We start from the raw sequence: 26,436 nt of genomic DNA on the forward strand, positions 1-26,436 counted from the left end.
ACGACCAAAAAACGTGAGGAAGGAGCGGCTTCTCAGCTTGTGCTGTCGGTCACTCTCTTTCCAAATATAGAGAAGGAATGAGCCCGTGGGGTTGCCGCGGGGCCTATAAAACCCCAGGCGGCTGCAGCCCCTCTGGAGCTCCCTCTCTCCTGGGCGGAGGTAAGTCACAGCGCCCCTCCTGCGGTTTCCGTCCCTGTGCCCCGGAGGACACAGGCTGCATGGGGCCGGGTGCACGGTGCACCGCCCTGCCTGGCTTTGGTAAGAATCACTTGGATGTGGGGCTGGATCTCTCCAGCCCAAATGGCCACCCCCTCTGCCTCCAGCATCCCACCCAAGCAGGGGTCCTGTAGGCCCTCCTGCTGCCTCCCCACGCTCCCGGTGACCTTGTCTTTGGGTGCCTCTTGGGTAGGATCTGTCTGTGCACACCATGGACCGAGGCTTGTCCACCATGGCCCTCTGTTCTCCCTTGGTGGCTCTGATCCGTGCAGGGGGCCGGGGACTCCGTGCCTTCCCTTGCTCTTTCCTGGCCATCCTGGGCTGTGTGCCTGTCCGGTGCCCCGTCCCATCAAGACCATGCTGGCTGTGCAGCCATAAGCCACTGTCAGAGACCTCTCTGTCCGCTGAAGATTAGACCTGGCCCTCGCTGGAACCACAAACTTCTTATCAGAGATCAGACCTTACTGCTTGATTCTACATGGGAACCACTGCCAGTCGGAGCCAGATTTGGGGACACCTGAGGTTTTTCCTGCCTTAGTGGCTTACCGTGGGTCATGTCCCATCTGCCCCTCCAGCTTGCCTCTGGGGCAAGGCTCTTCTTAAACCACCAGCCTTGGTCCTTATGTCCTTATCCCATCCAGAGCTGTTGCAAAGCTGAACCAGACACTGCCCCCGGTCCTGACTCTGTCTTTTGCATATTTGTTGCAGGTCTGATTCTCACGGCTGCTGTTTTGTGCTGCCTTCGCGTGGGTGTGACGGATCAGGTGAGAAAGCAGATCAGGTCCCTGGGCTGTTGGAAGCCCCCGGGGTAATCCTAGGTTCCCTGTTCCTCCCAGTGGCCTTGAGGGCGTGGCGTCGAAGCGACCTCAGACAAGCACACCTTAGGTGGGAGAGGAACTTTGCCGAGGGATGCTGGCTTCTGATGCTGCTTCTAGTCTGAGCCAAAGCTGGTCTCCTTGTGGGAGGAGGCACCACCTTGAATCAGAATGGCCCCGAAGGTCCTTAGCTATCTGCCACTTAGCACACCGTGTGAAGACTGGTTACGTTTGAGGGTGTTTACTTGTAAAGCTTTCCTCGGCAGCTGCTGGGTTTTACAGACCAGGAGGGTGAGGTCCTGGGAGCTGCCCTCACCCCTGCGGGCCCTTCACCATTGGATCCGAACCTTGGATCACCTGTGCTCTGTGCCATTTGCACGGAGAAGCCCCGGGGCAAATACACGCACACGTGGTTTTTGTAGCTCTCCGGTCCTGTGAGATGGAGGGCGGCTGGGCTCCTGGGCCCCCGCTCATGGGGCTGCCCCGGGCAGGCAGAGCAGGCGGGCACGCGGGGCTGGAGCGGGGTGGCGGCGGCGGGGCTCACCTGTCCCCCGTTCCCCCCAGCGGCACCATGAGTAGCGACACTGAAATGGAAGTGTTCGGCATCGCCGCTCCTTTCCTCCGGAAGTCGGAAAAGGAGAGGATCGAGGCTCAGAACCAGCCCTTCGACGCCAAGACCTACTGCTTTGTGGTCGACTCAAAGGAGGAATACGCCAAGGGGAGAATCAAGAGTAGCCAGGATGGGAAGGTCACGGTGGAAACCGAAGACAACCGGGTAAGCCTCGCGCACGCCCTCTGCCGACCGCCGGGCCCGCTGTGGGCTCCGCAGGGTCGCGGAGTCTGAGCACCGGCCACCCTCACCACCCGCCTCCAACAACTCAGCCGTCGCCACTCAAAGCAATTCAAGTTTAGGAAGGAGGCTTTGCCAATGCTCACGTTGCTTTAGGGGGATGGTAAGGGTGTGGGGCTGGAAGGCCAACAGCGAGAAGACCTCCTTCGGTAAAACACTCTCCTTTGGTAGCCTGGGTTCCCCTGCATTTTCTAGCAGTAGCTGTCTAGCTGAGGAAGAAGGGAAAACGAGTCAGGGATCCTAGCGGACCACAGGCTCCGTGTGAAACGGCAGCCTCCCTGTTTCATGAAGGCCATGAGCAGCGTCGCCCATACATTCTGGCCAAGAACATGGTGATGAAATCCTGGACTTCACTAGTTTCTGGAATCAAGATTCTGGAAATGTTCTGAGAAAAGCTAAAAAAATATTAAGAGCAGAATAAAAAGAACACAATGTCACTGGGTTTCGTGTGAAGAAAGTGGGCCGGTAGAGTCACCCTTCAAGGCCATCCCGCCGCCGAGGTTCCTGGAGGGGCTCTCCGTACCCGTCAAATGTCTGGGCTGCCAGGGGGTTTGCAAAGCAGCAGGGACGGTGGGAAGCAGACGGTCCAGACCCATCACAAGGGGGTGCTGGTTGCTCGGGGTGGTTTAAATTACTCCTACCTGAAGGCAGGAAAAGAGAGGTTTCCCATCCACCTTGCCCAGAGATGGAAGCGCCGTAGACAGTAAGCGACAAAATCCCTGAGCGACAGAGATAATCACACACTCTCGGTGTTCCCGTGAGTCTCCCCCTGGCCCTGTTTCTCCTGCTGTCCGAGGCCCTTTTCCCCAGGGTCTGCCCCTTGGGATTCAGGCTTCTCGTGGAAGACAGACAAGAAAATGAAAACGGGGGGAGGGGTGGGGGCAAGACACACAGACGACACGAGGTGGGTCACTGTCCGTCTTCCCACTCAGACCCTGGTGGTCAAACCAGAGGACGTGTATGCGATGAACCCCCCCAAGTTCGACCGGATCGAGGACATGGCCATGCTGACGCACTTGAATGAGCCGGCCGTGCTGTACAACCTCAAGGACCGTTACACGTCCTGGATGATCTACGTCAGTGCCCAGGGGCCCTGGGGCGGTCAGTGCTGTGGGGGTGACGGGGGTGTGACGGAGCTGGCCCATGAGAGGGGAGCTGGGAGAAAAAGAAGGAGGGGGAGGGGAAAGGCAGGGAATGAGGGAGGGAGGGGGCATAGGAAGAAGAGAGGCTGGCAGCCGGGAGTGGGGAGGGAGCAGGACAGCCAGCCGAGGTTCGGGCCTGGGCAGGGTCACTTGCTAGTGGCAGGAGGGCCGACTGGTCCCCTCTGCATTTCTGTGCCTCATCTCTAAAGAGAAATCCACCCCTCCTTTACAAGTTCAGCATCAAGACAGAATAAGAGTCAAGGGGCGCCTGGGTGGCTCAGTGGTTTAAGCCTCTGCCTTCAGCTCAGGTCATGATCCCAGGGTCCTGGGATCGAGCCCCGCATCGGGCTCTCTGCTTGGCAGGGAGCCTGCTTCCTCCTCTCTCTCTCTCTCTGCCTGCCTCTCTCCCTACTTGTGATCTCTATCTGTCAAATAAATAAATAAAATCTTTAAAAAAAAAGAATAAGAGTCAAAGGGTTTTACGCACGCACGTGCACACACACGTTTTCCACTCCCACAGACCTACTCGGGCCTCTTCTGCGTCACCGTGAACCCCTACAAGTGGCTGCCGGTGTACAACCCCGAGGTGGTGGAAGGCTACCGAGGCAAGAAGCGCCAGGAGGCCCCACCCCACATCTTCTCCATCTCCGACAACGCCTACCAGTTCATGCTGACCGGTGAGTGTCCAGGAAGGACCTACCTTGGAGGGGCCGCGCTGGGGCTGCTGGCTGGCCTGGGCCCTCCGAAGAAGGGAGGAGACGAGGGGGTAGTTCAAGAGGCTGCAAGAGGCCAGATCTTTTAGGGCTTTTCAGGCCCTGCTAGGAAGTTTGGATTGAACGTAAGCATTGGTTAAACCACATGAAACTGACATGGGGGGGCGGGGTGAAGATGAAGACCCACGGTTTCACACGGTTCCACCCGGCGGGATGAAGAGCCACTGGCTGGTTTGAGGCAGAGGCTTCCGCTCTGAGTGTCGCCGTCAAGAAGGAGGCTCTTTGGGCTGCCCCCAGATGCCCACAAAATGCTACGGGGAGGAGGCCTGGCGTAGCCAACCATGACTGCTTGACAAGGGGCGGAGGCCTGGGGAAGCTCCTCATATCGCTGTCAACTGTTTCATTTTGTCTTTGGCAGATCGTGAGAACCAGTCCATTCTGATCACGTAAGTATCCAAGACCCAGGGCAGCTCCGTAGCTGTGGCTCTGTCTCCAGGGCAGGAGGCAAAGGCACTGTTTGCTCTATGCTGTTCATTAGACAGACTTGGAGCAGGGGCGCCCGGTGGTTCGCTCGGGGAGGCGTCCGACTCTTGGTTTTGGCTCAGGTCATGATCTCAGAGTCGTGGGGTCGAGCCCCACTCAGGGTCCGCACTCCGTGGGGCGTCTTCCTACATTCTCTCTCCCTCTCCCTCTGCTCCTTCTCCCCTTGCATACTCTCTTTTTAAAAAAGAAAAGAGGGGGGCGCCTGGGTGGCTCAGTGGGTTAAAGCCTCTGCCTTCCGCTCTGGTCATGATCCAGGGTCCTGGGATCGAGCCCCACAGCGGGCTCTCTGCTCCGCGGGGACCCTGCTTCCTCCTCTCTCTCTGCCTGCCTCTCTACCTAGTTGTGATTTCTCTCTGTCAAATAAATAAAATATTTTTTTTTAAAAAAAGAGGAAAGTACTTAGAGCAGAGTCTGTGATGACAGGACAGAGGTGGGGACGTACACCCAGAAGGAAATATGTAAGGTCTCGAAAATTGGAATCACCCACTGCCGGGGGAGCTCGGCTCTGATGACCCTTCCCTTGGGCCTCTGCCTCTCTGAGTAGTTTCTCATGTTTGTCTGGCAGGTGTGGGTCTGCTGTCGCTTGGGGTATGTCCAGGCCTCTGTGGGACACCTTGGGGAGGCTGTTTCTACTAACAGGACATGTTTCTCTCTCCCTCTCTCTTATATTCTCTCAAATAGCGGAGAATCCGGGGCAGGGAAGACTGTGAACACCAAACGGGTCATCCAGTACTTTGCAACAATTGCAGCGACTGGGGACCTCGCCAAGAAGAAGGACTCCAAGATGAAGGTACAGGGAAGGGAAAGGCTTGCCAAGTTTCCACCTCTGACCTTTGTGTTAACCTCATAGCGAGGAGCGAGGGCAGGCTGGGATCTGAAGTCCCAGGAGCTCCGGTTATGCAAACGGGGCGTGTGGTTGATCGTCCAGATCCTGCGGTTCCCTAAAAAGCAAGGCTCTGAGGCTTAACTAAGGAGGGTCATTTGGGGAGCAGCTCAGAACTTGTTCTTTTACGCAGAATCACATGCACCGACTTAAGAGACTTGTGACTTAAGAGAATTGTAGCAATACCTGCTTTTCAAAACAGATAGGTTACAACCCCTACGAAATGAACGAGATGAACGCAGACAGCCAGACTCCCTAGAGAGAAGCAAGGCACTGAAGCATTAAGGGAATTTTACATCGAGACGCTCAAGTGCACACGAATGTTACAACACCGCTGAAGCGTTTCCACTGAGCCATGTGGAGGGTTTGGTTGAGACTTGTCCTGGAAAGCCAGGGCGACGGGGACAGGCTCTGCCACGGGCTGCCAGGCAGCAAGGGCGGGTAGGTGGGCAGAGCTGGGGGCATTTCCCAGTGTCATTTGTGGCTGCTTCCTCCCCTGACGGCTTGCCTTAGGGGACACTGGAAGACCAGATCATCAGTGCCAACCCGTTGCTGGAGGCCTTCGGGAATGCCAAGACCGTGAGGAACGACAACTCCTCCCGCTTTGTGAGTCTGAGTTCAGTTCGGCTGGGGTTTCGAGGGGCCTTCAGGACAGGCCAGTTTCCTGTCCTCACGGAGGCTACAGGCTCAGGGGGGAGGGGTGCACGGGGGTGGGGGTAGCCAGTGACAGAATGCAGCACAGCCGCGAGACAGTTTCATAAAAAGCTCCAATCAACAGGGAGTAACTGGGGGCAAGGTCTCCTTCAGACAGGGTTGGCAGAAAAGGCATCTGGGGGGCCGGCCTGCGAACCCCAGGGCCTGCAGGATGAGGAGGGATAAAGGGAAGAGAAAGCACACACTTGGGGCGCCTGGGTGGCTCAGTGGGTTAAGCCTCTGCCTTCGGCTCAGGTCATGATCTCAGGGTCCTGGGATCGAGTCCCACATCGGACTCTGCTTAGCAGGGAGCCTGCTTCCTCCCGTCTCTCTGTCTGCCTCTCTGCCTACTTGTGATCTCTCTCTCTCTCTCTGTCAAATAAATAATAAATGAAATTAAATTAAAAAAAAAAAAAAGAAAGCACCCACTCTCAGAAGTGGGGAAGGGCCGGGTGTAGTCAAGGGACCCGTGGAGAGTTCGCGCGGCAGCAGCAAGGTGGGCAAGAGGTGGGTCCCACGAGGTGGGGGAAGAGGTGGACAGAGATTTGGTCACGTAGGAGCGTGGAGGCCATGAGAAGGGAGGGGGGATTTTATTCAGGAAGCGCCTGAGCGATTCTGTAAGCCAGGAAGCGATACGGTTTGATTTGCATCTTGAAAAAAGTCACTCTGAAAAAAAAAAAAAAAGAAAGAAAAAAGTCACTCTGTTACTTTATAGTGGGATGGGGACCAGGGGAGCACTGGGGCAAAGGGCATGGAAGAAAGGGGACCCATCAAAGTGGGCAGAGAAGGGAGAAGAAGGAAGATACAATTTTAAGTAGGGGAAGAAAGCTCCTGTTCATGCCGCCCAGGAGACTAGCAGGGATACTTGGAGCCACGTAGACACCTGCTGTCCCCTCCCCCCACAGGGCAAGTTCATCCGAATCCACTTCGGGACCACTGGGAAGCTGGCCTCTGCAGATATTGAAACTTGTAAGCGGACTACAGGGTACAGGGCGTCCCAGGGTGGGTAGGGCGGTCTGGCAAACAGTGCCGTGTTTTGCCCATAGATCTGCTGGAAAAATCGAGAGTGACCTTCCAGCTGAAGGCTGAGAGGAGCTACCACATCTTCTACCAGATCCTTTCCAACAAGAAGCCGGAGCTCATAGGTGAGGCACGTGGGCCCTGAAGTCACCGCACCAGGGAGAGCTGCACCTGCCTACACATAGGTGACTTGGCCGCCAGCGGAGGATGTTTGTGTTAGAAGTGGGACGGGGCCATTTTTGACAGCCATGTGCCAATTTGAAAGGAACTGAATCCCCTGGGCAGGAAGGAGATTAAACCGCAGCTGAATTGCACAAGGGCTCCTGAAAACGGGCTGGAGCTGAGCGTTTGGTTGTCCTTCGGCGCCCCCTAGTGTCCGGACATAGGAAGCAGCTTCTCCCCAGACCAACAGCCCTTCGTCCTGCACCAAGACAGGCCTCTGTGGGCTTTGCTCTTTGCAGTGCTTGCTCCACCCTCTGGTCCCAACGCCTGGACACGGGCTGCAGCCCTTCCACAGGTTTGGAAAAGGCTGCGACGACACCGAAGCACCTGTGCTTCCCTCTGTGTGGGCTCCTCTCCTGACCCACGCTCCGCCAACTTCAAGTAGTAAATCTCCCCGGCCTACACTGAGATGCACCATTTACGCGCAAAGCAAGGCAATCTAGATGTTCTCTCGGGGGCTCTTAATCCTCAGCGCAGCGACAGGCTGCAGGAAAGCAATTTCAGACCCTAAATTCAATTTGGGCTCCCCCGGTGAAAGTCTCAGCCCAGAATCTAGGAGCTCAGATGCACTGGGTGGATGTTTCCTTTGTATCTGTGTGACGTCTCTATTTAAAATTTCTCATTTCAGAGCTGCTGCTGATTACAACCAACCCTTACGACTACCCGTTCATCAGCCAGGGTGAAATCCTGGTGGCCAGCATCGACGATGCGGAGGAGCTGTTGGCTACGGACGTAAGTAGAACCGAGAGGAAGCTTCGGGGTGCTCCTCCTCCATCACCAGGGTCAGCCGACTAACGTGCTGTCCTTTGACGGGCAGAGCGCCATTGACATCCTGGGCTTCACCCCAGAGGAGAAGTCTGGGCTCTACAAGCTCACGGGCGCCGTGATGCATTACGGGAACATGAAGTTCAAGCAGAAGCAGCGTGAGGAGCAGGCCGAGCCCGACGGCACCGAAGGTACGAGATGACCACAACAGGCCATTTGCCAGAGCTGGCTGGTCAGTGGAGATCACTGGGTGCGTCTTTTGAAAGCAATGAATCCTCCTTCCACGTGGAGAGGTGAACCTCTCCGGGGCTCTGACACTTAGCGTTACCACCCTCATTTGCTGAATCACTGGAATGGGCCTGTTTCGGGGGCAGTGAGATGGGACCAGGGCTCTCTGGAACCCAGTCCTGCCTTCCCATGAATCCTACCATATTCTCAGACCGACTTAGCTTCCACTGGGCACATACAAGCAGTTTAAAGAAAAGGGATGTAAAAACAGCCGAGACAAGCTTCGAGAAGCTTTGAATATCATGCAGATGTTTCAAAGTGGGTCTTCTACTTTGCCGGGTATCAGAGGTGCCCTTTTGTGAGCGTCTTCCTTTTCTTGGCAGTGGCGGACAAAACGGCCTATCTGATGGGCCTGAACTCGTCAGACCTCCTGAAAGCTTTGTGCTTCCCCAGGGTGAAAGTCGGGAACGAGTATGTTACCAAAGGTCAAACCGTAGATCAGGTGAGCGGCTGCTTCGGGGCTGTGCGAGACGCAGGCTTCCGATGGCCGCTGCCTTCCGACCCCAGTGATCTTTCCCCCAACAGGTTCACCACGCTGTGAATGCCCTTTCCAAATCCGTTTATGAAAAGCTGTTCTTGTGGATGGTCACTCGCATCAACCAACAACTAGATACAAAGCTGCCGAGACAACACTTTATCGGTGTTCTGGACATCGCCGGCTTCGAGATCTTTGAGGTCTGGGTTCCTTAGCTTCGTGTTTTCATGTGGGGAGGGATGGTCCGCATGACCCCATAGGAAGATGTCAAGGTGAGCACATGTCAGAGCATCACATCGTGTAGGAAACTGTAGGGCAGATCAGGTAGAGAAACACCTTGTGGGGAGGGGGGTTGTGTGATTTCAAGAGAGCCAGAGACTGGGGACAAGTGGAATTTTATAAAGGACACCGTTAAGTGGATAAAAGAAAGAACTCAAATGCAATCATTGACATGGGAAGAGGCAGGCATATGGGGAATTTGAGAAGCCAACCACGTGACCTTGACTTAAATATCCTGCTGGTTCTGGGTTAGAAGCATCTAGCCGCTTTTGAGAGCATATATTTTGTGTCTACCAGACATGAGGCACGCTGGCGAACGAAAGATGAGTTTGTAGTTCCTAGAGGAAAGCAGAAGGTACATATGGTACAGGGAAGAGTAACTATAAAATAAGGGAGACCGTGGTTGTTGCACAGGAGAGATCCCAAACACGGGGACTCAGGAGACAAAGAAGAACCTTCTAGCTGGAAATTCAGAGAAGTTTCCAAGGAAGAGATGTGATCGGGGCTAGACTTTGAAGAAGGTGACTGTAGCTGAAGGAGTAAATGAGCTGGCAGAGCCTGAGGCAAAGAGGAGGCAGGTTGATCGGTCTTGGATTCTGCAGGAAGTCTGACTTTGCACGTGAACCCTCTGTGTTGGTATCAGTACAACAGCCTGGAGCAGCTGTGCATCAACTTCACCAATGAGAAGCTGCAACAGTTCTTCAACCACCACATGTTCGTGCTGGAGCAGGAGGAGTACAAGAAGGAGGGCATCGAGTGGACCTTCATCGACTTCGGGATGGACCTGGCTGCCTGCATCGAGCTCATCGAGAAGGTCTCCTGAACTGTCCACTCAGTAACGTCTTCTCGTAAACTCCCTGGCTCATCTTACAGCTCATATTTACCCTAAACACATTTTATTTTGCTTTAATCCAGCCCATGGGAATCTTCTCCATCCTGGAAGAGGAGTGCATGTTCCCCAAGGCCACAGACACCTCCTTCAAGAACAAGCTGTATGACCAGCACCTGGGCAAGTCCAGCAACTTCCAGAAGCCCAAGGTGGTCAAGGGCAGGGCCGAAGCGCACTTCTCGCTGATCCACTATGCGGGCACCGTGGACTACAGTGTCTCGGGCTGGCTGGAGAAGAACAAGGACCCGCTGAACGAGACCGTGGTGGGGCTGTACCAGAAGTCCTCCAACAGGCTCCTGGCGCACCTCTATGCCACCTTCGCAACAGCAGACGGTAAGAGACTCCACAGACTGCCTCCTACCTGTGCTTTCTCATGCCACTCAGTTCACAGGCCCAAAAAAACCCCTGGAGATCTGGTAACGGCACAGGCCATCTTTGTCTTTCAGCTGACAGCGGAAAGAAGAAAGTCGCCAAGAAGAAGGGTTCTTCTTTCCAGACTGTCTCTGCCCTTTTTAGGGTAAGAAAGATACAGGTTTATTTGCTTGTGATTGGTTTAAGTGAGCTCAACACGAACAATGTAGAGGTTCTGACCTTGGCTTATTCAAAAATAGGAATGTGGTCTTAATCTGTTGTTATTCAGTGAAGCTGAATAGCAGTATGATAAAATATACATATATGAATATATAATATTATATCTAGTAACCTCCTAGTAAGTATATTAATATGTAAATGAGGTTTAACAAATGTTGGTCCGGAATTCAGTTATTTTGTACAGCAGGTAGCTGGGTTGGCCAGCCTAGGGGATGAGCCCTTGGCACAACGTTTTCCCCTTTCCTGAGGGACACGGATCATCTTGAGATGGGATCATCTCAAGCTCCCAGTGGAGCCAGACACATTTCTCGAGCTTGCTTCGGAAAGCATTTTATACGTGGTTAGTCTCTGGCTCACCATGAGGCAAAAGACCACTAGATCAGTTATGTGCCTGTACCTCTAGTCATTGGACTACTAAAAGAAAGAGTTAAACAATTTCATTCTTTAGAATTCATAGTGTGTTGAAAATACAGATCTTATTTTTCATCACGGTACACCTCTGTCTTTTAAAAGCCTACAGTAGACTGTCAAATTTCATCTTTTAGGAAAACCTAAATAAGCTGATGTCAAATTTAAGAACGACTCACCCTCACTTTGTGCGCTGTATAATTCCCAATGAGACCAAAACCCCAGGTAAGACGCCTGCTGACGCTTGGGGTAAAGAGTGCTCAGTTTCCACCAAATCCCACGTGAAGCCGATGTCTCTCGCTTCTCTTCTCAGGGGCCATGGAACATAGCCTTGTCCTGCACCAGCTGCGGTGCAACGGTGTCCTGGAGGGCATCCGCATCTGCAGGAAGGGGTTCCCAAACAGGATACTCTATGGGGATTTTAAACAAAGGTGTGTAATCCAAACGTTCTGTGTGCTTCTTGCTGCGGCGCGTAGATGCCGGAATTTGAGAGGGAGAAATACCAACATGAAAAGGTCCACTTCACCAGAGCAGTTGTAAACTTTCGTGTCAAATGATTGACCTACCTCCCAACCAAGGTATACATCTTCTTCCTTCCATGTTTTCTCAAGAGCGTGTCTGGCATATGACACGGCAGGAAAAGACCTGCTCGAGTTGTCAGGAGACGTAGATTCCAGGCCACCACCTAGCAGTGTGAGGATGGGCAAGTTTCTTTCCCTCTCTGGACCTTGGCTTTCTTGCCTGTTAGATGGAAGAGAGGCCTGAATTAGCTGGTCTCCAAGGTCCACATCTTTGCTAATGGTCTGTGACTGTTTCTGTGTCTGCAACGGCAGATACCGAGTGCTGAATGCGAGTGCTATCCCTGAGGGACAGTTCATTGACAGCAAGAAAGCCTGCGAGAAGCTGTTGGCCTCCATTGACATAGACCACACTCAGTACAAATTTGGACACACCAAGGTAATGCCTCTCCATTCTGACAGATGCTGGCCTGTGGTCCCTTCTGGACTTCTTTATCATGGACTCATAACATCCTTCTCCCCTGGAAGGTATTCTTCAAGGCTGGCTTGCTGGGAACCCTGGAGGAAATGCGAGACGACCGCCTGGCCAAACTGATCACTCGGACACAAGCGGTGTGCAGAGGGTTCCTCATGCGTGTGGAATTCCAGAAGATGGTGCAGAGAAGGTCAAGCAGGGCCTCTGTTCAAACAGGAACTCTTTGGGGGTCAGAGTGGGAGGGTTCCTCCTGGAAATAACACATATTTTGTTTTCAGGGAGTCCATCTTCTGCATCCAGTACAACATCCGGGCCTTCATGAACGTCAAGCACTGGCCCTGGATGAAACTGTTCTTCAAGATCAAGCCGCTCCTCAAGAGTGCGGAGACCGAGAAGGAGATGGCCACCATGAAGGAAGAGTTTCAGAAAACCAAAGACGAGCTCGCCAAGTCAGAGGCCAAAAGGAAGGAACTGGAGGAAAAACTGGTGACTCTAGTACAAGAGAAAAATGACCTGCAGCTCCAAGTGCAAGCCGTACGTGTTTGGGATGGTTTACATTTGCTTACGGATTTTATTATTTACAAAGACTGGATTTGGGGTGGGGATTTTTGCTTTGCAGTTGGGATGCTTCCTAAAGGATTTCATTTATACCAAGGTACTGGAATGTCACAAACCTTATCTCATTAAAGGAAATCGTGACCCCCCCCTTTTTTTAAAGGAAAGTGAGAACTTGTTGGATGCAGAGGAGAGGTGTGACCAGCTGATCAAAGCCAAATTCCAGCTGGAGGCCAAAATCAAGGAGGTGACTGAGAGAGCAGAGGATGAAGAGGAGATCAACGCCGAGCTGACGGCCAAGAAGAGGAAACTGGAGGATGAGTGTTCAGAGCTCAAGAAAGACATTGACGACCTTGAGCTGACCCTGGCCAAGGTTGAAAAGGAGAAGCATGCTACAGAGAACAAGGTACTCTCTCTGTGGGTCTCTTTGATGTCAGGTAGTTACTGCGAACCAGACTATTTCTTCTTATAATTTGCTTGTGGCCTTTTCTTAGGTTAAAAACCTTACTGAGGAACTCGCGGGGTTGGATGAAACCATTGCAAAGCTGACCAGGGAGAAGAAGGCCCTCCAAGAGGCCCACCAGCAAGCGCTGGATGACCTCCAAGCTGAAGAAGACAAAGTCAATTCTCTGAGCAAAATCAAGAGCAAACTGGAACAGCAAGTTGATGATGTAAGTAAATAATACTAATGGGAGTCCTAGAACTTCAGGGTGGGAAGAGCCCCCCAGGGATCCTCCCTTGCAAAGCATTTGTTCTCAAAAAGGATATGGTGCCCTTTTCAGCTTGAAAGTTCCCTAGAGCAAGAAAAGAAGCTCCGTGTTGATCTGGAAAGGAACAAAAGGAAGCTTGAGGGAGATTTGAAGCTTGCCCAAGAGTCCATATTAGATCTGGAGAATGACAAGCAGCAGCTGGATGAAAGGCTCAAGAAGTAGGTCCTAAAGCCATTGATCTCAGTCTTCTGAGTCTCTGGCTACTCTGTCTTCACACATTCTGCAATTTCCTTCCCAGGAAGGATTTTGAATACAGTCAGCTGCAAAGCAAAATGGAAGATGAGCAGACGCTGGGCCTCCAGTTTCAGAAGAAGATCAAAGAGCTACAGGTAGGAGATGTCCCAGATTTTCCTGTCGTGTGAAGGTCAAGCATGTGGGCTGGGTGCGGTCTGCTATAAGCCCTTTAGAGCCAGTGGGCAGGACCACGGGCCTGCCTGCCTCATCAGTTTCCTTTCTGCTAGGCTGACATAGCAGTAATGAACATTTTTTCCATAACTTAAGATAAAATATATAATGAAGGTATTGGGTAGGAGGTCAACATTTAGTTAAAAGGACAGTGTCCTAGGTTAGTCACTGCAGGAATAATGACCACGTTGGGGCAGGAAAAACTCCTAGTAAAGGAAATTAACAACAGTCCTATTACCCTGGGAGAAGCCCAACCATTGGTTTGTTTAAAGAGAATGGAAACTAGCCTGTATTTGATGTTCAGAGTGACTCACTCTGGGGACCTACTGCCCGTGGGTGAATGGCCTACCTCTACAGGCTCGGATCGAGGAACTGGAAGAGGAGATTGAGGCGGAGCGGGCGACCCGCGCAAAGACAGAGAAACAGCGCTCTGACCTCTCCCGGGAACTGGAGGAGATCAGCGAGCGCCTGGAGGAAGCCGGTGGGGTCACTTCCACGCAGATCGAGCTGAACAAGAAGCGCGAGGCCGAGTTCCAGAAGATGCGCAGGGACCTGGAGGAGGCCACGCTGCAGCACGAAGCTATGCTGGCCACCCTGAGGAAGAAGCACGCGGACAGCGTGGCCGAGCTCGGGGAGCAGATAGACAACCTGCAGAGGGTGAAGCAGAAGCTGGAGAAGGAGAAGAGCGAGTTCAAGCTGGAGATCGATGACCTCGCCAGCAACGTGGAGAGCGTGTCAAAATCCAAGGTGCTCGGGCAGGATGGGGCCCAGTGCTTTTGAGGAGAGACACCTTTGGGTCGTTCCATACTGAATAGGGCCTTCATGTTCTCCCCGTTCTCAATCCTTTAGGCTAATCTGGAGAAAATATGCCGAACTCTGGAGGATCAGTTGAGCGAGGCCAGGGGCAAGAATGAGGAAATTCAGAGGAGCATGAGCGAGCTGGCCACACAGAAGTCCCGTCTGCAGACAGAGGCTGGTGAGCGATGAGATGGGAGGGGTGGTCGCCTCTGGGGCAGGTCGGCCACTGGTCAACACCAAAGGGCAGCTCCGTGTAGGGGAGAATCCCTAGGAAAGCATATTTGCGGAGAGAAGCAATCAGAATGACTCAAAAAAGAGTCATACAAGATATCATGAAGGAGGGAACATTGAGAGTTCAGTAAAAACACGAGCAAGAAAAGCAGATTGGAACAAGAGGGGAGTCAGAATATCACTTACTTCAAGCTCTTTCAACATGCATAATACCCTGTATCGAGAAGAATCGAAATGGCAGAAATGATACTAGAAACGAATTCCCAAGGCTCTTCTATTTCCTGATGCACACGAATTCCGATTCATGGTCTGCAATCACGTGTTTTAGACACTAGGTAAAGAAACACAGCTGGTGCGTGTAGGCTCCTGGTGTGTAGGAGAAACATAGGGGAACGTTATTTCGGGCTTTCACCTAGAAAACGAGGCCCCGCCCAGCCCTGATCCTCCTGCCCATCATCCCAGTGAATTAATCGGTCCTTTGCTGGCAGTCACGACCAAGATAGCGAAGAAAGATGGTTTGCTTGCCTCTTCTATAGTCATCTTGGGGCTTTACCTCTGGAGTCTCTCCCTTCCCCTTTTTCCTCTTACTTCTGCGTAAGCCTATAAACCTGAACCCACCACATTTACCCAAGAGTCCAACTTCAAATTACGAGCGATAAAGTCCTAAGGAAGGCACTATTTCTCTAATAACAAATCCACAAACATCTGGACACACCAGCCACTAGTAGGTCCGATGGGCATTTTTAGGAGGTAACGTTTAAATTTACAAGCGTTCTCAGTGGGTTTTACCGACAAAAGTCACTCTAGGCTTCTAGTAGTTTAGAACAATACCTTATGGGCTGTGTCTTTGGTTTCTCCCTTCTCCCTTGTCATTTACTCTCTCCCCGGATCTTAGCACGGTGCCTTACACACAGTAGGAACTCAATGAATGGATGAGTGCATGAATAACATGAAAATATTTCCTTCTGGACTTAGGTGAGCTGAGTCGTCAGCTGGAGGAAAAGGAAAGCATAGTGTCCCAGCTTTCCAGGAGCAAGCAAGCGTTTACCCAGCAAATAGAAGAGCTCAAGAGGCAGTTAGAGGAAGAAAGCAAGGTAAGTCATTTGACGGACCGCTTTCTTGGTCTAGCCTTCAATGACTCCAGGAAAACAGGGCAATGTTATTCAACCACTGGAGAATTTCCTCTTTCTTGACTCCCGCAGGCCAAGAACGCCCTGGCCCACGCCCTGCAGTCCTCCCGCCACGACTGCGACCTGCTGCGGGAACAGTATGAGGAGGAGCAGGAGGGCAAGGCCGAGCTGCAGAGGGCGCTGTCCAAGGCCAACAGCGAGGTGGCCCAGTGGAGGACCAAATACGAGACGGACGCCATCCAGCGCACGGAGGAGCTGGAGGAGGCCAAGTACGCAAGTCCATTTGCCTGTAGAAGAACAAGAGAGCTCAGACGATGAGATGATAGAGGGCACAGGTGTTCGACTCCTCGGGAATGGCTTTGTTCCGTTACGAGGTGTTTCCCTCCTCACCTGTGTCTTAATGCAGCGCTGTGCACGCGCGAGAGGGACCTGGCCATTACACTTCATTAAGACAAACAGCTTTGATCTTGGTTAGAGACAAGGCCAGTTATTGATCCCTGGTTTCGAGCACACAGGAGGTTCCCCTGGGCTTGAGAAAGCAAATGACTGCTTGAGTCACACAGAGGAGTGATTCCAAATTGATCAACAGTGCTGTTCAATTGAGATTTGAATAGTGCCTGCTTCTGTTTTCATATGCTTCAAGGAAAAAACTTGCTCAGCGCCTTCAAGATTCGGAGGAACAGGTCGAGGCGGTGAATGCTAAGTGTGCCTCCTTGGAGAAGACCAAGCAGAGGCTGCAAGGGGAGGTCGAGGACCTGATGGTTGATGTTGAGAGAGCGAACTCTCTGGCCGCCGCTCTGGACAAGAAGCAGAGAAACTTTGACAAGGTGTGGGGTCAGCTCCACGTGGGCTGAAGGGGGCTCCCGGGTAGTCACGGAAGGAGGACGCTGGGTCCCAGTCCTGCCCCTGCCCCCACCAGCCGCGTGGCCTTGGGCAGGTCCTAAGCTTCACTGGGCTGTTGTCTCCTTGTGTGTGAAATGAGACGGGCGTGCGAACCTTTCAAGCTGTCAGCAGAGACAAACCAATTGCTGGCATGTTTCGGTTCCCTGCTCTGCTGGCCTGTCTGGGGGGCTGACGTGTGGGGGTCTAGCTCGGGTCCCACTGGGAGGTTCTCTGAAAGCCTCCCTTTTACTATGACATTAAGATGACTTGAACCAAAGTTTTAGGAAATATTTAGAAATGCTGGGCCATTCTCATATTAAGAAAAGGGCAGCTGGGCCCAGAGACTACCTTCTGAGAGGATACAGGTGTTTCTGAGAGATGACGACTGTTGCGATAGGTTACGGATCTCGAGTAAACTTATGGAAGGAAATCTGGGCTCCTCAAATCAAGACCAAGGCGCCAGGCAAGAGACGCCGCCAAGGGGAGTCCCGGTTCTGGGAGTATTTCCCTTAACACTTATGCCTAGTTGGGAGCTCGGAGCAGAGCCAATCAAGGGCACACCTGCCGTGTCCGTGTTGCAGGTACTGGCCGAGTGGAAAACCAAGTGTGAGGAGAGCCAGGCAGAGCTGGAGGCGTCTCTGAAGGAGTCCCGCTCCTTGAGCACGGAGCTCTTCAAGCTGAAAAATGCCTACGAGGAAGCCTTAGATCAACTCGAAACTGTGAAACGGGAAAATAAGAACTTGGAGCGTAAGCGGTTTGACACAGCCTGATGTCCCCCCTTGGCAGTGGGGGGGGGGGGGGGACTGGCTTCGAGATGCAGATCCCCGCGCGCCTCTGTCTTGACCCAGTCTTATCTCTAGGAAGCAGCCACCTTAGAAGGACGGGGAACTAGTGACCAAGCGTTCAAGGAGGTGTTTGCCGTGCCTGGAAACCTGGGCAGAGGCATTCGAATGCAATCCAGACTTCTGTGTTTGCAGAGGAAATTGCGGATCTCACGGAACAAATCGCTGAGAATGGTAAAACCATCCATGAATTGGAGAAATCAAGAAAGCAGATTGAGCTGGAAAAGGCAGATATCCAGCTGGCTCTTGAGGAAGCAGAGGTGAGCAGAATGTGAACAGGCAGCGGCGGGAGGGGTTTGGAAACAGCCCCCCCCCCCCCAGGTGGAGCTTCAGTCACCTGGGGGAAGGCCCCCGCGGGGGCAGGGAGGGGTGCTAGCTGGCTTCCTTCCTGCCTCCCCGTTTCTGTCAAGCCACAATCCGGAGGCCGGCTCCCTTCCTATCAAATGGCAAGAAATGATACCTGTGGATTATCTTGGACTTACTGAGAAAAATCATTACATTAAAATCGGTCTAAAAATGAATTTTTACAAAACCTTAGATGAATTTAAAGTCCCTGTAAGGTGCTTTATGCTCCTGAGAAGTAGAAGGGTTTAAATATGATTACTGTTCGAAAGTATAAGAAAATACAAACAGCAATGCAAGAGACGTTATTTCTGCCCTGAAGGTACGTTAGGGATTTTTTTTTTTTTTTTTTTTTTGGAAGATCGTCTTGAATATTGTAGAGTCACGGTTATGAATCTCTCACTGAAGCTTTCTCACGGGGTGAGGGGAGCCGGGGGTGGTGTAGCAGACCCTGTCCCTTCATCGCACCATTTCTGGTCTGCGTTTGTGCTCCGCAGGCCGCCCTTGAGCACGAAGAGGCCAAGATCCTCCGGATCCAGCTTGAACTGACCCAGGTGAAGTCAGAAATCGACAGAAAGATCGCAGAGAAGGACGAAGAGATCGAGCAGCTGAAGAGGAACTACCAGCGGACGGTAGAGACCATGCAGAGCGCCCTGGACGCCGAGGTGCGGAGCCGGAACGAGGCCATCAGGATCAAGAAGAAGATGGAGGGCGACCTGAATGAGATCGAGATCCAGCTGAGCCACGCCAACCGCCAGGCCGCGGAGACCCTCAGGCACCTCCGGAGCGTGCAGGGGCAGCTGAAGGTCGGCGACGCCCCTTGGTGGGAGCCTGGGAGCCCCTCCCCCCCTGCCCGGGCAGACGCTCACAGGCGGGACTCGAGGCCCTCCCGTCGCCAAGCCGACCGACCGACTTGTCCTTGGTTGTCTGGCTAGGACACCCAGCTGCACCTGGATGACGCCCTGCGGGGCCAGGAGGACCTGAAGGAGCAGCTGGCCATGGTGGAGCGCAGAGCCAACCTGCTGCAGGCCGAGATCGAGGAGCTGCGGGCGTCGCTGGAGCAGACGGAGAGGAGCAGGAAAATTGCAGAACAGGAGCTCCTGGACGCCAACGAGAGGGTGCAGCTGCTGCACACCCAGGTGAGGGCGCGCCGGTCGCGGGGAGGGCGCCCCCGGCCCCGCGCGCACACGGTGACCGTGCTGCCCCCGCTCTAGAACACCAGCCTCATCCACACCAAGAAGAAGCTGGAGACGGACCTGACGCAGCTCCAGAGCGAGGTGGAGGACGCCAGCAGGGACGCGAGGAACGCCGAAGAGAAGGCAAAGAAGGCCATCACCGATGTAAGGCTCTCCCCTCCCGCGCTGCGCGGCGAGGCCCTCCGTCTCCCGACCCCGATTTCCCACCGGACGGGCCCGGGCCTCCCCCGGGTGGGGGAGAGACGGGGTGCAGTCCTCGCCCCCTGCGTCCCAATCAGCACGGCCCTCGGCACCTTGAACCGGCCAGTGTGGTCAGTAATGGAGCATAAGGATTACAGTCCGTTTCTAGGGCCCACAGAGAGGCACGCCCTTCTTCCCTTCAACATCTGACTTACTGCAACCATGAGCACGAGACCCTTAGGTGTCATGTCTCACCCGCTGTCACCTGGTTGAAGCGGGCTTCCCTCCCTCCCACCTGCACCTGCGGCCCCGCCCTGAGCGCGGTCCCCGCCGGCCACGGCTCCCACAGCGCCACCTGCCGCCTGGTGGGGACCGCTGCAGCTCTTCCGCTCTGGGGAGTCCGCGCGCCCCAGTGCCCCCCCATCCCCCACCCCCACCCCCACCCCGTGCCTTCCCGGCCTTCCCTTAACTCCTATCCACAAAGCTGCCCTGCGGGGTACCAGCCGGTCTGCTCCGGGTCTCAGGTTCCTCTGAAAACATACTGGTGACAGCGAAGTACAGAATTCCCTGGGGCGTTTGTGGGGGGCGGGGAGGATAAGGTCCCAAAGAGGCCAGTTCAGAAAAGGAAGAAACCATCCCCCGTCCAGTCCCTGGGCATTGCATTTCCCAGGTTCTGCTGTGTACGGGGCGTAGCTCTTCGCGTGCTCCATTGTGGAAGGGGGGGCTGGGTCACTGCCTCGCCTGCCGTCCTTCTCTAGCAGGGCTCTGGCCCTCTGGGCGCTGGCCCCGCTCGGACCTGATCTCTGTCTGTGCTCACAGGCGGCCATGATGGCCGAGGAGCTGAAGAAGGAGCAGGACACCAGCGCCCACCTGGAGCGCATGAAGAAGAACATGGAGCAGACGGTGAAGGACCTGCAGCACCGTCTGGACGAGGCTGAGCAGCTGGCCCTGAAGGGCGGGAAGAAGCAGATCCAGAAACTGGAGACGCGGGTACTGGCGGGATGAGCTCCCCGCACAGGCCGGGCCTCCGGCCTCAGCCGCGCCTTCTCCAGCCCCAGCCCAACTTCCCAACTGTTTCCCCAGATCCGGGAGCTGGAGTTTGAACTGGAAGGGGAGCAGAAGAAGAACACGGAGTCCGTCAAGGGCCTGAGGAAGTATGAGCGGCGGGTCAAGGAGTTAACTTACCAGGTGAGCGAAGGAAAGCCCAACAGGCACCTTCCCTGCGAACGGCAAACACCGCCCTGGGTTCTCTCTCCAGGAGAGAAACCTGTTGCCCCCAGAAAAGGGGCCAGACCTCGTGCAGCTCTTCCCCTCCTCTAGCTACAGGCTGTGTTCTTTTCTTTAGAGCGAAGAGGACAGGAAGAACGTGCTGCGCTTACAGGACCTGGTGGACAAGCTCCAAGTGAAAGTCAAGTCCTACAAGAGGCAGGCTGAGGAGGCTGTAAGTCAGACACCGTGTGGTTTCTGGCCTGTCCTGCACCGGGAGCTCTGAGACGGGTGCGCGCTCACCTTACCTGCCCGGGCTCTTTGGTTTTAGGACGAGCAGGCCAATGCTCACCTCACCAAATTCCGTAAAGCTCAGCATGAGCTCGAGGAAGCAGAAGAACGCGCCGATATCGCGGAATCCCAAGTCAGTAAGCTTCGCGCGAAGACCCGCGACTTCACCTCCAGCAGGGTAGGTGGCTCCGGCCCGCACTAGAGAGAACAGCAGGTGCATGCCGTGGCTGTGCTCGGGGGCCAGCGGGGAAGGGCCCACAGCGGTGCAGACACCTTTGAGCTGGGAAAACCTGGAGAACCCCGTACTTTAGGGCTTGGTCAATGTCAGGCTCAGGAAAGGAAGGGATTTGAGCCCCACCAGAACCCAAGTTGCAATAAAGCAAACACGATCCAGAAAAGGAAGGAGGGTTTTCTGGCTGAGAGCTTTCAGACCCCTTCTGCTGGCACGACTCTTCAGTCCCTGGACGTGGGGGTCGATAACCGGAGGGAGGACGTCCCCCAGGATGGGGCCTGCTCTCTGGGAGCCGGTTTCTCAGGCTCTGGGGCGACTTCCCCCATGTATGCAATCGCGTGTTCTCCCAAGGCCCAAAAAACACCCTGCGTCCTACTGAAAAACTCAAGTGAGCAACTCCCCGATTCCTGCAGGGAGAGGGGACAGGAAGAAATGGGTCTCTGCCATCTCAGGGAACTAAAACGCCCACTTTCTTTCCAGATGGTGGTCCATGAGAGTGAAGAGTGAGTGCTCGTCTTCTGGAACAGGACAGGAAATATGCAGAATGTATATTTTCTTGGCTCCTGGCCATTATCGTGAATTTCCACATGACTCCTTCTTCATACGCATTAAACTTTCTTTCGTTTTCAACTCGAGGCTGTTTTCCTGTATTTGTTTCCTCTTCCCTGCATGGAAATGGTTCACTGCTTGGTGATTTTTGTGCCTCATGTTGAAATCTCTGTCGGCTGATTGCTTGATAAATTCCCCTTGTGTGTGTAGTTGCGGACAAGGAGAGATTGCTTTTATTTTCTTTATTTATTTTTAAAGATTTTTTTTTCTTAGAGCAAGCAGGGAGGAGCAGAAGGAAAGGGAGAGAGAGAATCTTAAGCAGGCTCCACATTTAGTGCGGAGACCAACACGGGGCTCGATCTCACAACCCTGAGATCATGACCTGAGCTGAAAGCAAGAGATGAACGCTTAACTGACTGTTGAGGTTAGATCATAAAGGAAAAATATTGCTTTGGCCGGGGGCTTGTCAGAAGAGTTGCCTCAGTGTGATGTGATGTTGGGAAAACCCCATGTCAAGCTGAACAGGGTTATAGCGCAAGGGACAGACTCCCCTCCTCCACAGTCCATCAGGAAGGACCCCTGGAGTCCAGCAAGGCTTTGTCGGGCCGCCCTCCACGCAAGGGCTGGGGTAACTATTAAGAACACACGAAGGAAGGGGGTGGCATGGGGTCCCTCCAAGAGCTCTATCGAAGCCATGTAACAGGAAATCTCACCCTTTACTCAGGGTAAACCTGTCTTTACCTTAAGAAAGGAAAAATGGTAGGAAGTCACAGTAACCCTCTGGCTGATCTTCTACTGGAAAGAGCGTTTTCTAACTGAAATCACCCATTTCTTGTCATAACTAAACTTCCCAGAAATAGTTGCCAGGTTCCCTTCTTTGTCTGATTCTAGAAAATGAGGAGATGCTCAGTGGGCATCGCAGACCCAGGGAGGGGCGGGGAAGTTCTCCTCAGCACCCTGCGCAGAGTTCAGGGCCTCCTGGGACCTGTCACTAGAAAGGAGGCCAATGTCAATGTCGGGTTTGGCATGTCAATGGTTTCAGAGAATTCGGTCTCCAAGAGCACGTCTCTTTGACCTGCTTTCAATACTTTCTGTGACACTGAGACTAAACAGTAGCACGTCTCTGTGGGGCACCTGCTGCGGAGAGGAGTCATGGCGGGGAAAAAAAGTCTGACCAGGATCCAGGCCCGAGGCTGGACCAAAGGGGCAGCGGTGGCCCAGTGCTGTTCTGAATGACAAGGACGGCTACGGGCTGCCTTCCATGGGACGTGGGTGACCCAGAAAGCAAACGGTTTCTTGTTACCAGGGTCCTCAAACTGGTACATAAGGAAATGAAACAACTGGAACATCACGACCAGGGTTTGAATTAGGAACATCACAACCTGATGATTTCTGGTTCCTGGGATCATAAAAATACAGGCCACTGGACATCGTATGCCTCCCGACAGATGTACCCACCGCTGCCCGTGAAGAATTCCTGCCCCACCGTCTGACTGCGTCTGCTGATCTGGTGACCACTCGGGAAATGCAGGAGACAGAGACCCGAGAGTCAACCGATGAACTCCAGGATGTGGGGAAGTCGACTGAAAAAAAAAAAAAAATCCAGTTTCTCAAAAAATAAATTGCAGGGAAAAATACACAAAAGAAATGGAAGGAGGAATTAGAGGTTAAAAGATATTTAACAGACCTGCCCACTGACTGCTCTGCATGGGCTGCATGGGCCTTGTGTACGCCCGTGTGTGTGCGCGCGCGCGCGCACACACACACACACACACACACACACACACACCAGTTGGTGAAATTTGAATCCTGGCCCGATATTTGATAGCACTATAGGGTCCTTGTTCATTTTCAAGGTATAATGTCATATTATGATTACGTTTTCTGAAATAGTCCTTATAAAAACACATACTAAGATACAGATAAGAAAGGAAGAGAGGAAGGAGGAAGGAAGGAAGGGCCATCTTTGAAGTAAACGTATTCTCCAGAACTCCAGACTTAACAGACCTGGGGCCACAAACATGAAAACCTTCGGGGCTGTGGGACCCCATAATGTCCTCCTACCAGCAACGCGCAGGGTTTCTCACAAAGGAGGTGAGCAGCTGGTTCTGGAAGCTGTCCATGATTGTCTCTAGTAGGCTCCCATTTAGTGAAGGATGAAATGGAAAAACTAATTTTCTGAGAGTTCACGTGATGCCCAACATTGCCAGTCTATCTGCTCCATGAAGCAAGGGACGGCTTCTATATATGACTCTAGAAGACGCAAGCCTTGTTTCTCTAGAAAATGAAACACGATCTCCTTCCAAATTCCGAATAAGGACTTGATGGGGCCGCAGAAGCAGGAGAGGGGAAGCCTTGCCCAGGGATGGGGAGGACGAAGATGATCTCAGGCTCTATTTACTGACTCTTGCCGTGGGCTCTCAGCACGCAGCCCCCCACGTCATCTGCGGGCCAGCGCGGCGAGGATGAGCGGGGCCATGCCCCCTGCTTGACAGGTGAAGACGCTGAAGTAGAGTGATATGTTCTGGGTCAAAATGGCAGAGACGAGAAGCTCTCTAGGTCCCAAGACTCTTAGACCACCAAGCACTACCTACCAGAGCATCTGGCAAAACAGACCTGAGAAACACTGGGGATGCAGGGGAGATGGGGCGTGGGGCAGAGGTGGGTTAGGATTGGGCTGATGACACCCAAAGGGTGCATTTTTTTTTGTCTTGCTGACTGTTGACTGTGTGTGTTAACTCCTCCAGGCATCGACCCCAAACCCATCTCTTGCCCACCAGCTCAGCCTGCATGGAGCTCAGCCAGCCATCCCTCGGCCATGTGACCATGTAGCAGGAACTTGGGTGCTCTTTGGCTCATTCTCGGTATCTCCTGGCCCTTCTGCACGTGAGCCCCCAAACCGGATGACCACAAAGGGTGCACGGGTCCCTCCATTTCTGGTTCACTTCTTCAGGTGGAACCCCCCCACCTCCAAATTAAGGGCCATTTCAGATTACTTTTCCTTTTGCTAACTGGCCTCCCTCTTTTAGTATTTTTTTTTTCTGGGACCTGGGCATAGGATTTATTTGTGTCCCCGTCCCCCAGTAATCCTTACACTATCCAGAAACCTTGGACTCTCTGAATTCTTTACTGAGCCTCAAATCTCTCAGCAGATTCTATTTCTTATTACCTTTTATCATTTTTTAATTACACAAGCAATACATGCTCGAGCACAGGATTAAAAAAAAAGTCTCCGTCAACTATAAAGGGACTGCCGACTAAGACGGTTAGACTCCTTCTTTATTTGGACCAGATGAGATCTTGATTTATGATGGGCAGATGGCCCCCTCCTTGAGGACACGCGAGGGACACAGCTTCTAATAAGAGTAACATGTCCTTATGGGGGCACGCTGGCTGCTCTGCGGCCTGCCAGCAGCTGGTGAGGGCTGCTTCTCCTTTCTCCACGCCTGGAACACCATGACAGCTGAGAGCCTTAATAAAGCAAGGTGCGCCTGGGAATGTGGGGTGAGGAAGCCACCAGAACACGGCAGTCTATTTCTGCCCCAATAATCCCACTGTTACAGCAGCTGAGGCCGAGAGCATCCGAGGCTGCCTGCTGGCGCCGAGCGGGGCTCCCGTGACCCTGAGCAATGCTGAGACATTCCGGAGACTCTCCTGCCCCTGGAGGCAGGCCACCAGCAGCCGGGGGCCCAGGGTGGCACCGATTATTTTTAGCTGAGATGTTTCAAGCTCTCCATGGCGGCGAGGAGCAAGAAGCCCCACCACCTGGGCATTTGTGGGCCTTCTCCATGTTTTATCAAATCAGACATGGCCCTGACTCGGGAGTCCTATGGAGCGTCAGTGGAGCAGGTTAACAGATACCCTTAGACTGCCTTTCCCTAGAAACCCGACACTAGCTTGCTGAGAGTCGTGGCAGCTTAAAGAAAGTGGACAGTGTCACCAACACGGGTCACCCAGTGACCTAGGCACAGAAAGGTAGAAGACAGACGGAACCTGCGTCCCTGAGGACAGGAGAGGAAATACAAATACTCAGACAATAACAATGAGAAACAACACAAAACCCAGGGGTAAGGGGACATGGAGGAAGGCGAGGGGTGACACGCTTTTATGGGCCGTGAGCGCAGGCCTCTGTGCACAGTGGGAGCTCAGGGCCCCTGAGGAGCTGAGTTCCCAGCAGGAAAAGTGAACTGGTGGGAATCTGCGTCCTTGGGGAAAACACGTTCTTTCTATACTGACCCTCTGCCTCCCAGGATCTGGAATAAAGAGTAACACCCAGCAGGGAGCTCTTTACAAATCTGAGCCATCCTAGCCATGAACTTGAATTTCCTGGCCTTCTGAAACAACGCGTGTTTGCAGTTCACACTGGCTCCCAAGCCTGAGGAGAGAATCAGGTATCAAAAAGGAGGCCCTTGAGGGAGGCTGTTGCGGTGCAAAGTCTGGAGTCCCACAGCTCCTTGCTCCAGGGCCCGAGCCCTCTGCTGCTAGAAGTTTCTTTACACGCTCCTTCCTTCATCTATCACTTACCAACTGCCTGCTACGGGGCCCAGGGACGGGGACTAGGAGAAGCAGGAGTCCCCAAGAAGGCTAGACCAGGAACAGGAGTGAGAACTCTTGTCCTGAGGCCTCAAGGCTCAGAGTGGGGAGGGCGGGGAGCGGGGTGGGCATACATTTCCCAACAGGGCTCGGCCTCAGCTCTGGGTGCGATTAGCCTCCGTAGCAGCTGTGCCTATTTTGGGCCTGGGGGTCTCTGTCCCGTGGACAACAGGTGTTGAGGCCTGAACAGCAAGGCATACTTTGTGAGTGCCCCTTTGCAGGGCATCCCGGCTCCATTCCCAGGGCAAAATTCGGCTTTTCGAATAATCGAATAATCATCCTCAGCTAGGAGCTTCTGATTTCCTCCTTCTTTGTTTCCCCAGGGGGCCTACCGGCTGGTGGCTATCTGAGCCACACTTGGCCTCACCCTGGAGGGCCTGCAGGTTTCTGTGAGGGGTGTAGGTTGGGGATGTGAGCCCCTCTCTGGGCTGTGGAGGATTGGGTATACT

The 26,436-nt window shown here is 53.4% G+C and overlaps 1 protein-coding gene across 1 annotated transcript; it reads left to right on the plus strand.

The window, feature by feature from the left end:
* Window positions 1-1,602: 1,602 nt before the first annotated feature.
* Window positions 1,603-21,443, plus strand: LOC123929181 (myosin-3). The gene is made up of 39 exons (XM_045984549.1): window positions 1,603-1,806; window positions 2,814-2,957; window positions 3,544-3,700; window positions 4,155-4,182; window positions 4,961-5,069; window positions 5,676-5,768; window positions 6,761-6,824; window positions 6,902-7,000; window positions 7,726-7,829; window positions 7,915-8,053; window positions 8,474-8,592; window positions 8,676-8,825; window positions 9,548-9,718; window positions 9,820-10,126; window positions 10,240-10,310; window positions 10,930-11,017; window positions 11,106-11,223; window positions 11,626-11,749; window positions 11,839-11,975; window positions 12,064-12,319; window positions 12,504-12,746; window positions 12,835-13,011; window positions 13,123-13,268; window positions 13,349-13,439; window positions 13,873-14,262; window positions 14,365-14,491; window positions 15,520-15,638; window positions 15,747-15,943; window positions 16,318-16,501; window positions 17,138-17,303; window positions 17,534-17,658; window positions 18,238-18,546; window positions 18,676-18,879; window positions 18,955-19,080; window positions 19,936-20,106; window positions 20,200-20,304; window positions 20,462-20,557; window positions 20,654-20,791; window positions 21,326-21,443. Exons 1-39 carry the CDS (start codon window positions 1,603-1,605, stop codon window positions 21,350-21,352), a joined length of 5,823 nt encoding a protein of 1,940 aa, XP_045840505.1. The 3' UTR covers window positions 21,353-21,443.
* Window positions 21,444-26,436: the final 4,993 nt, after the last annotated feature.

This window comes from Meles meles, chromosome 18 (assembly GCF_922984935.1).
Source record: "Meles meles chromosome 18, mMelMel3.1 paternal haplotype, whole genome shotgun sequence".
Taxonomy (NCBI): domain Eukaryota; kingdom Metazoa; phylum Chordata; class Mammalia; order Carnivora; family Mustelidae; genus Meles; species Meles meles.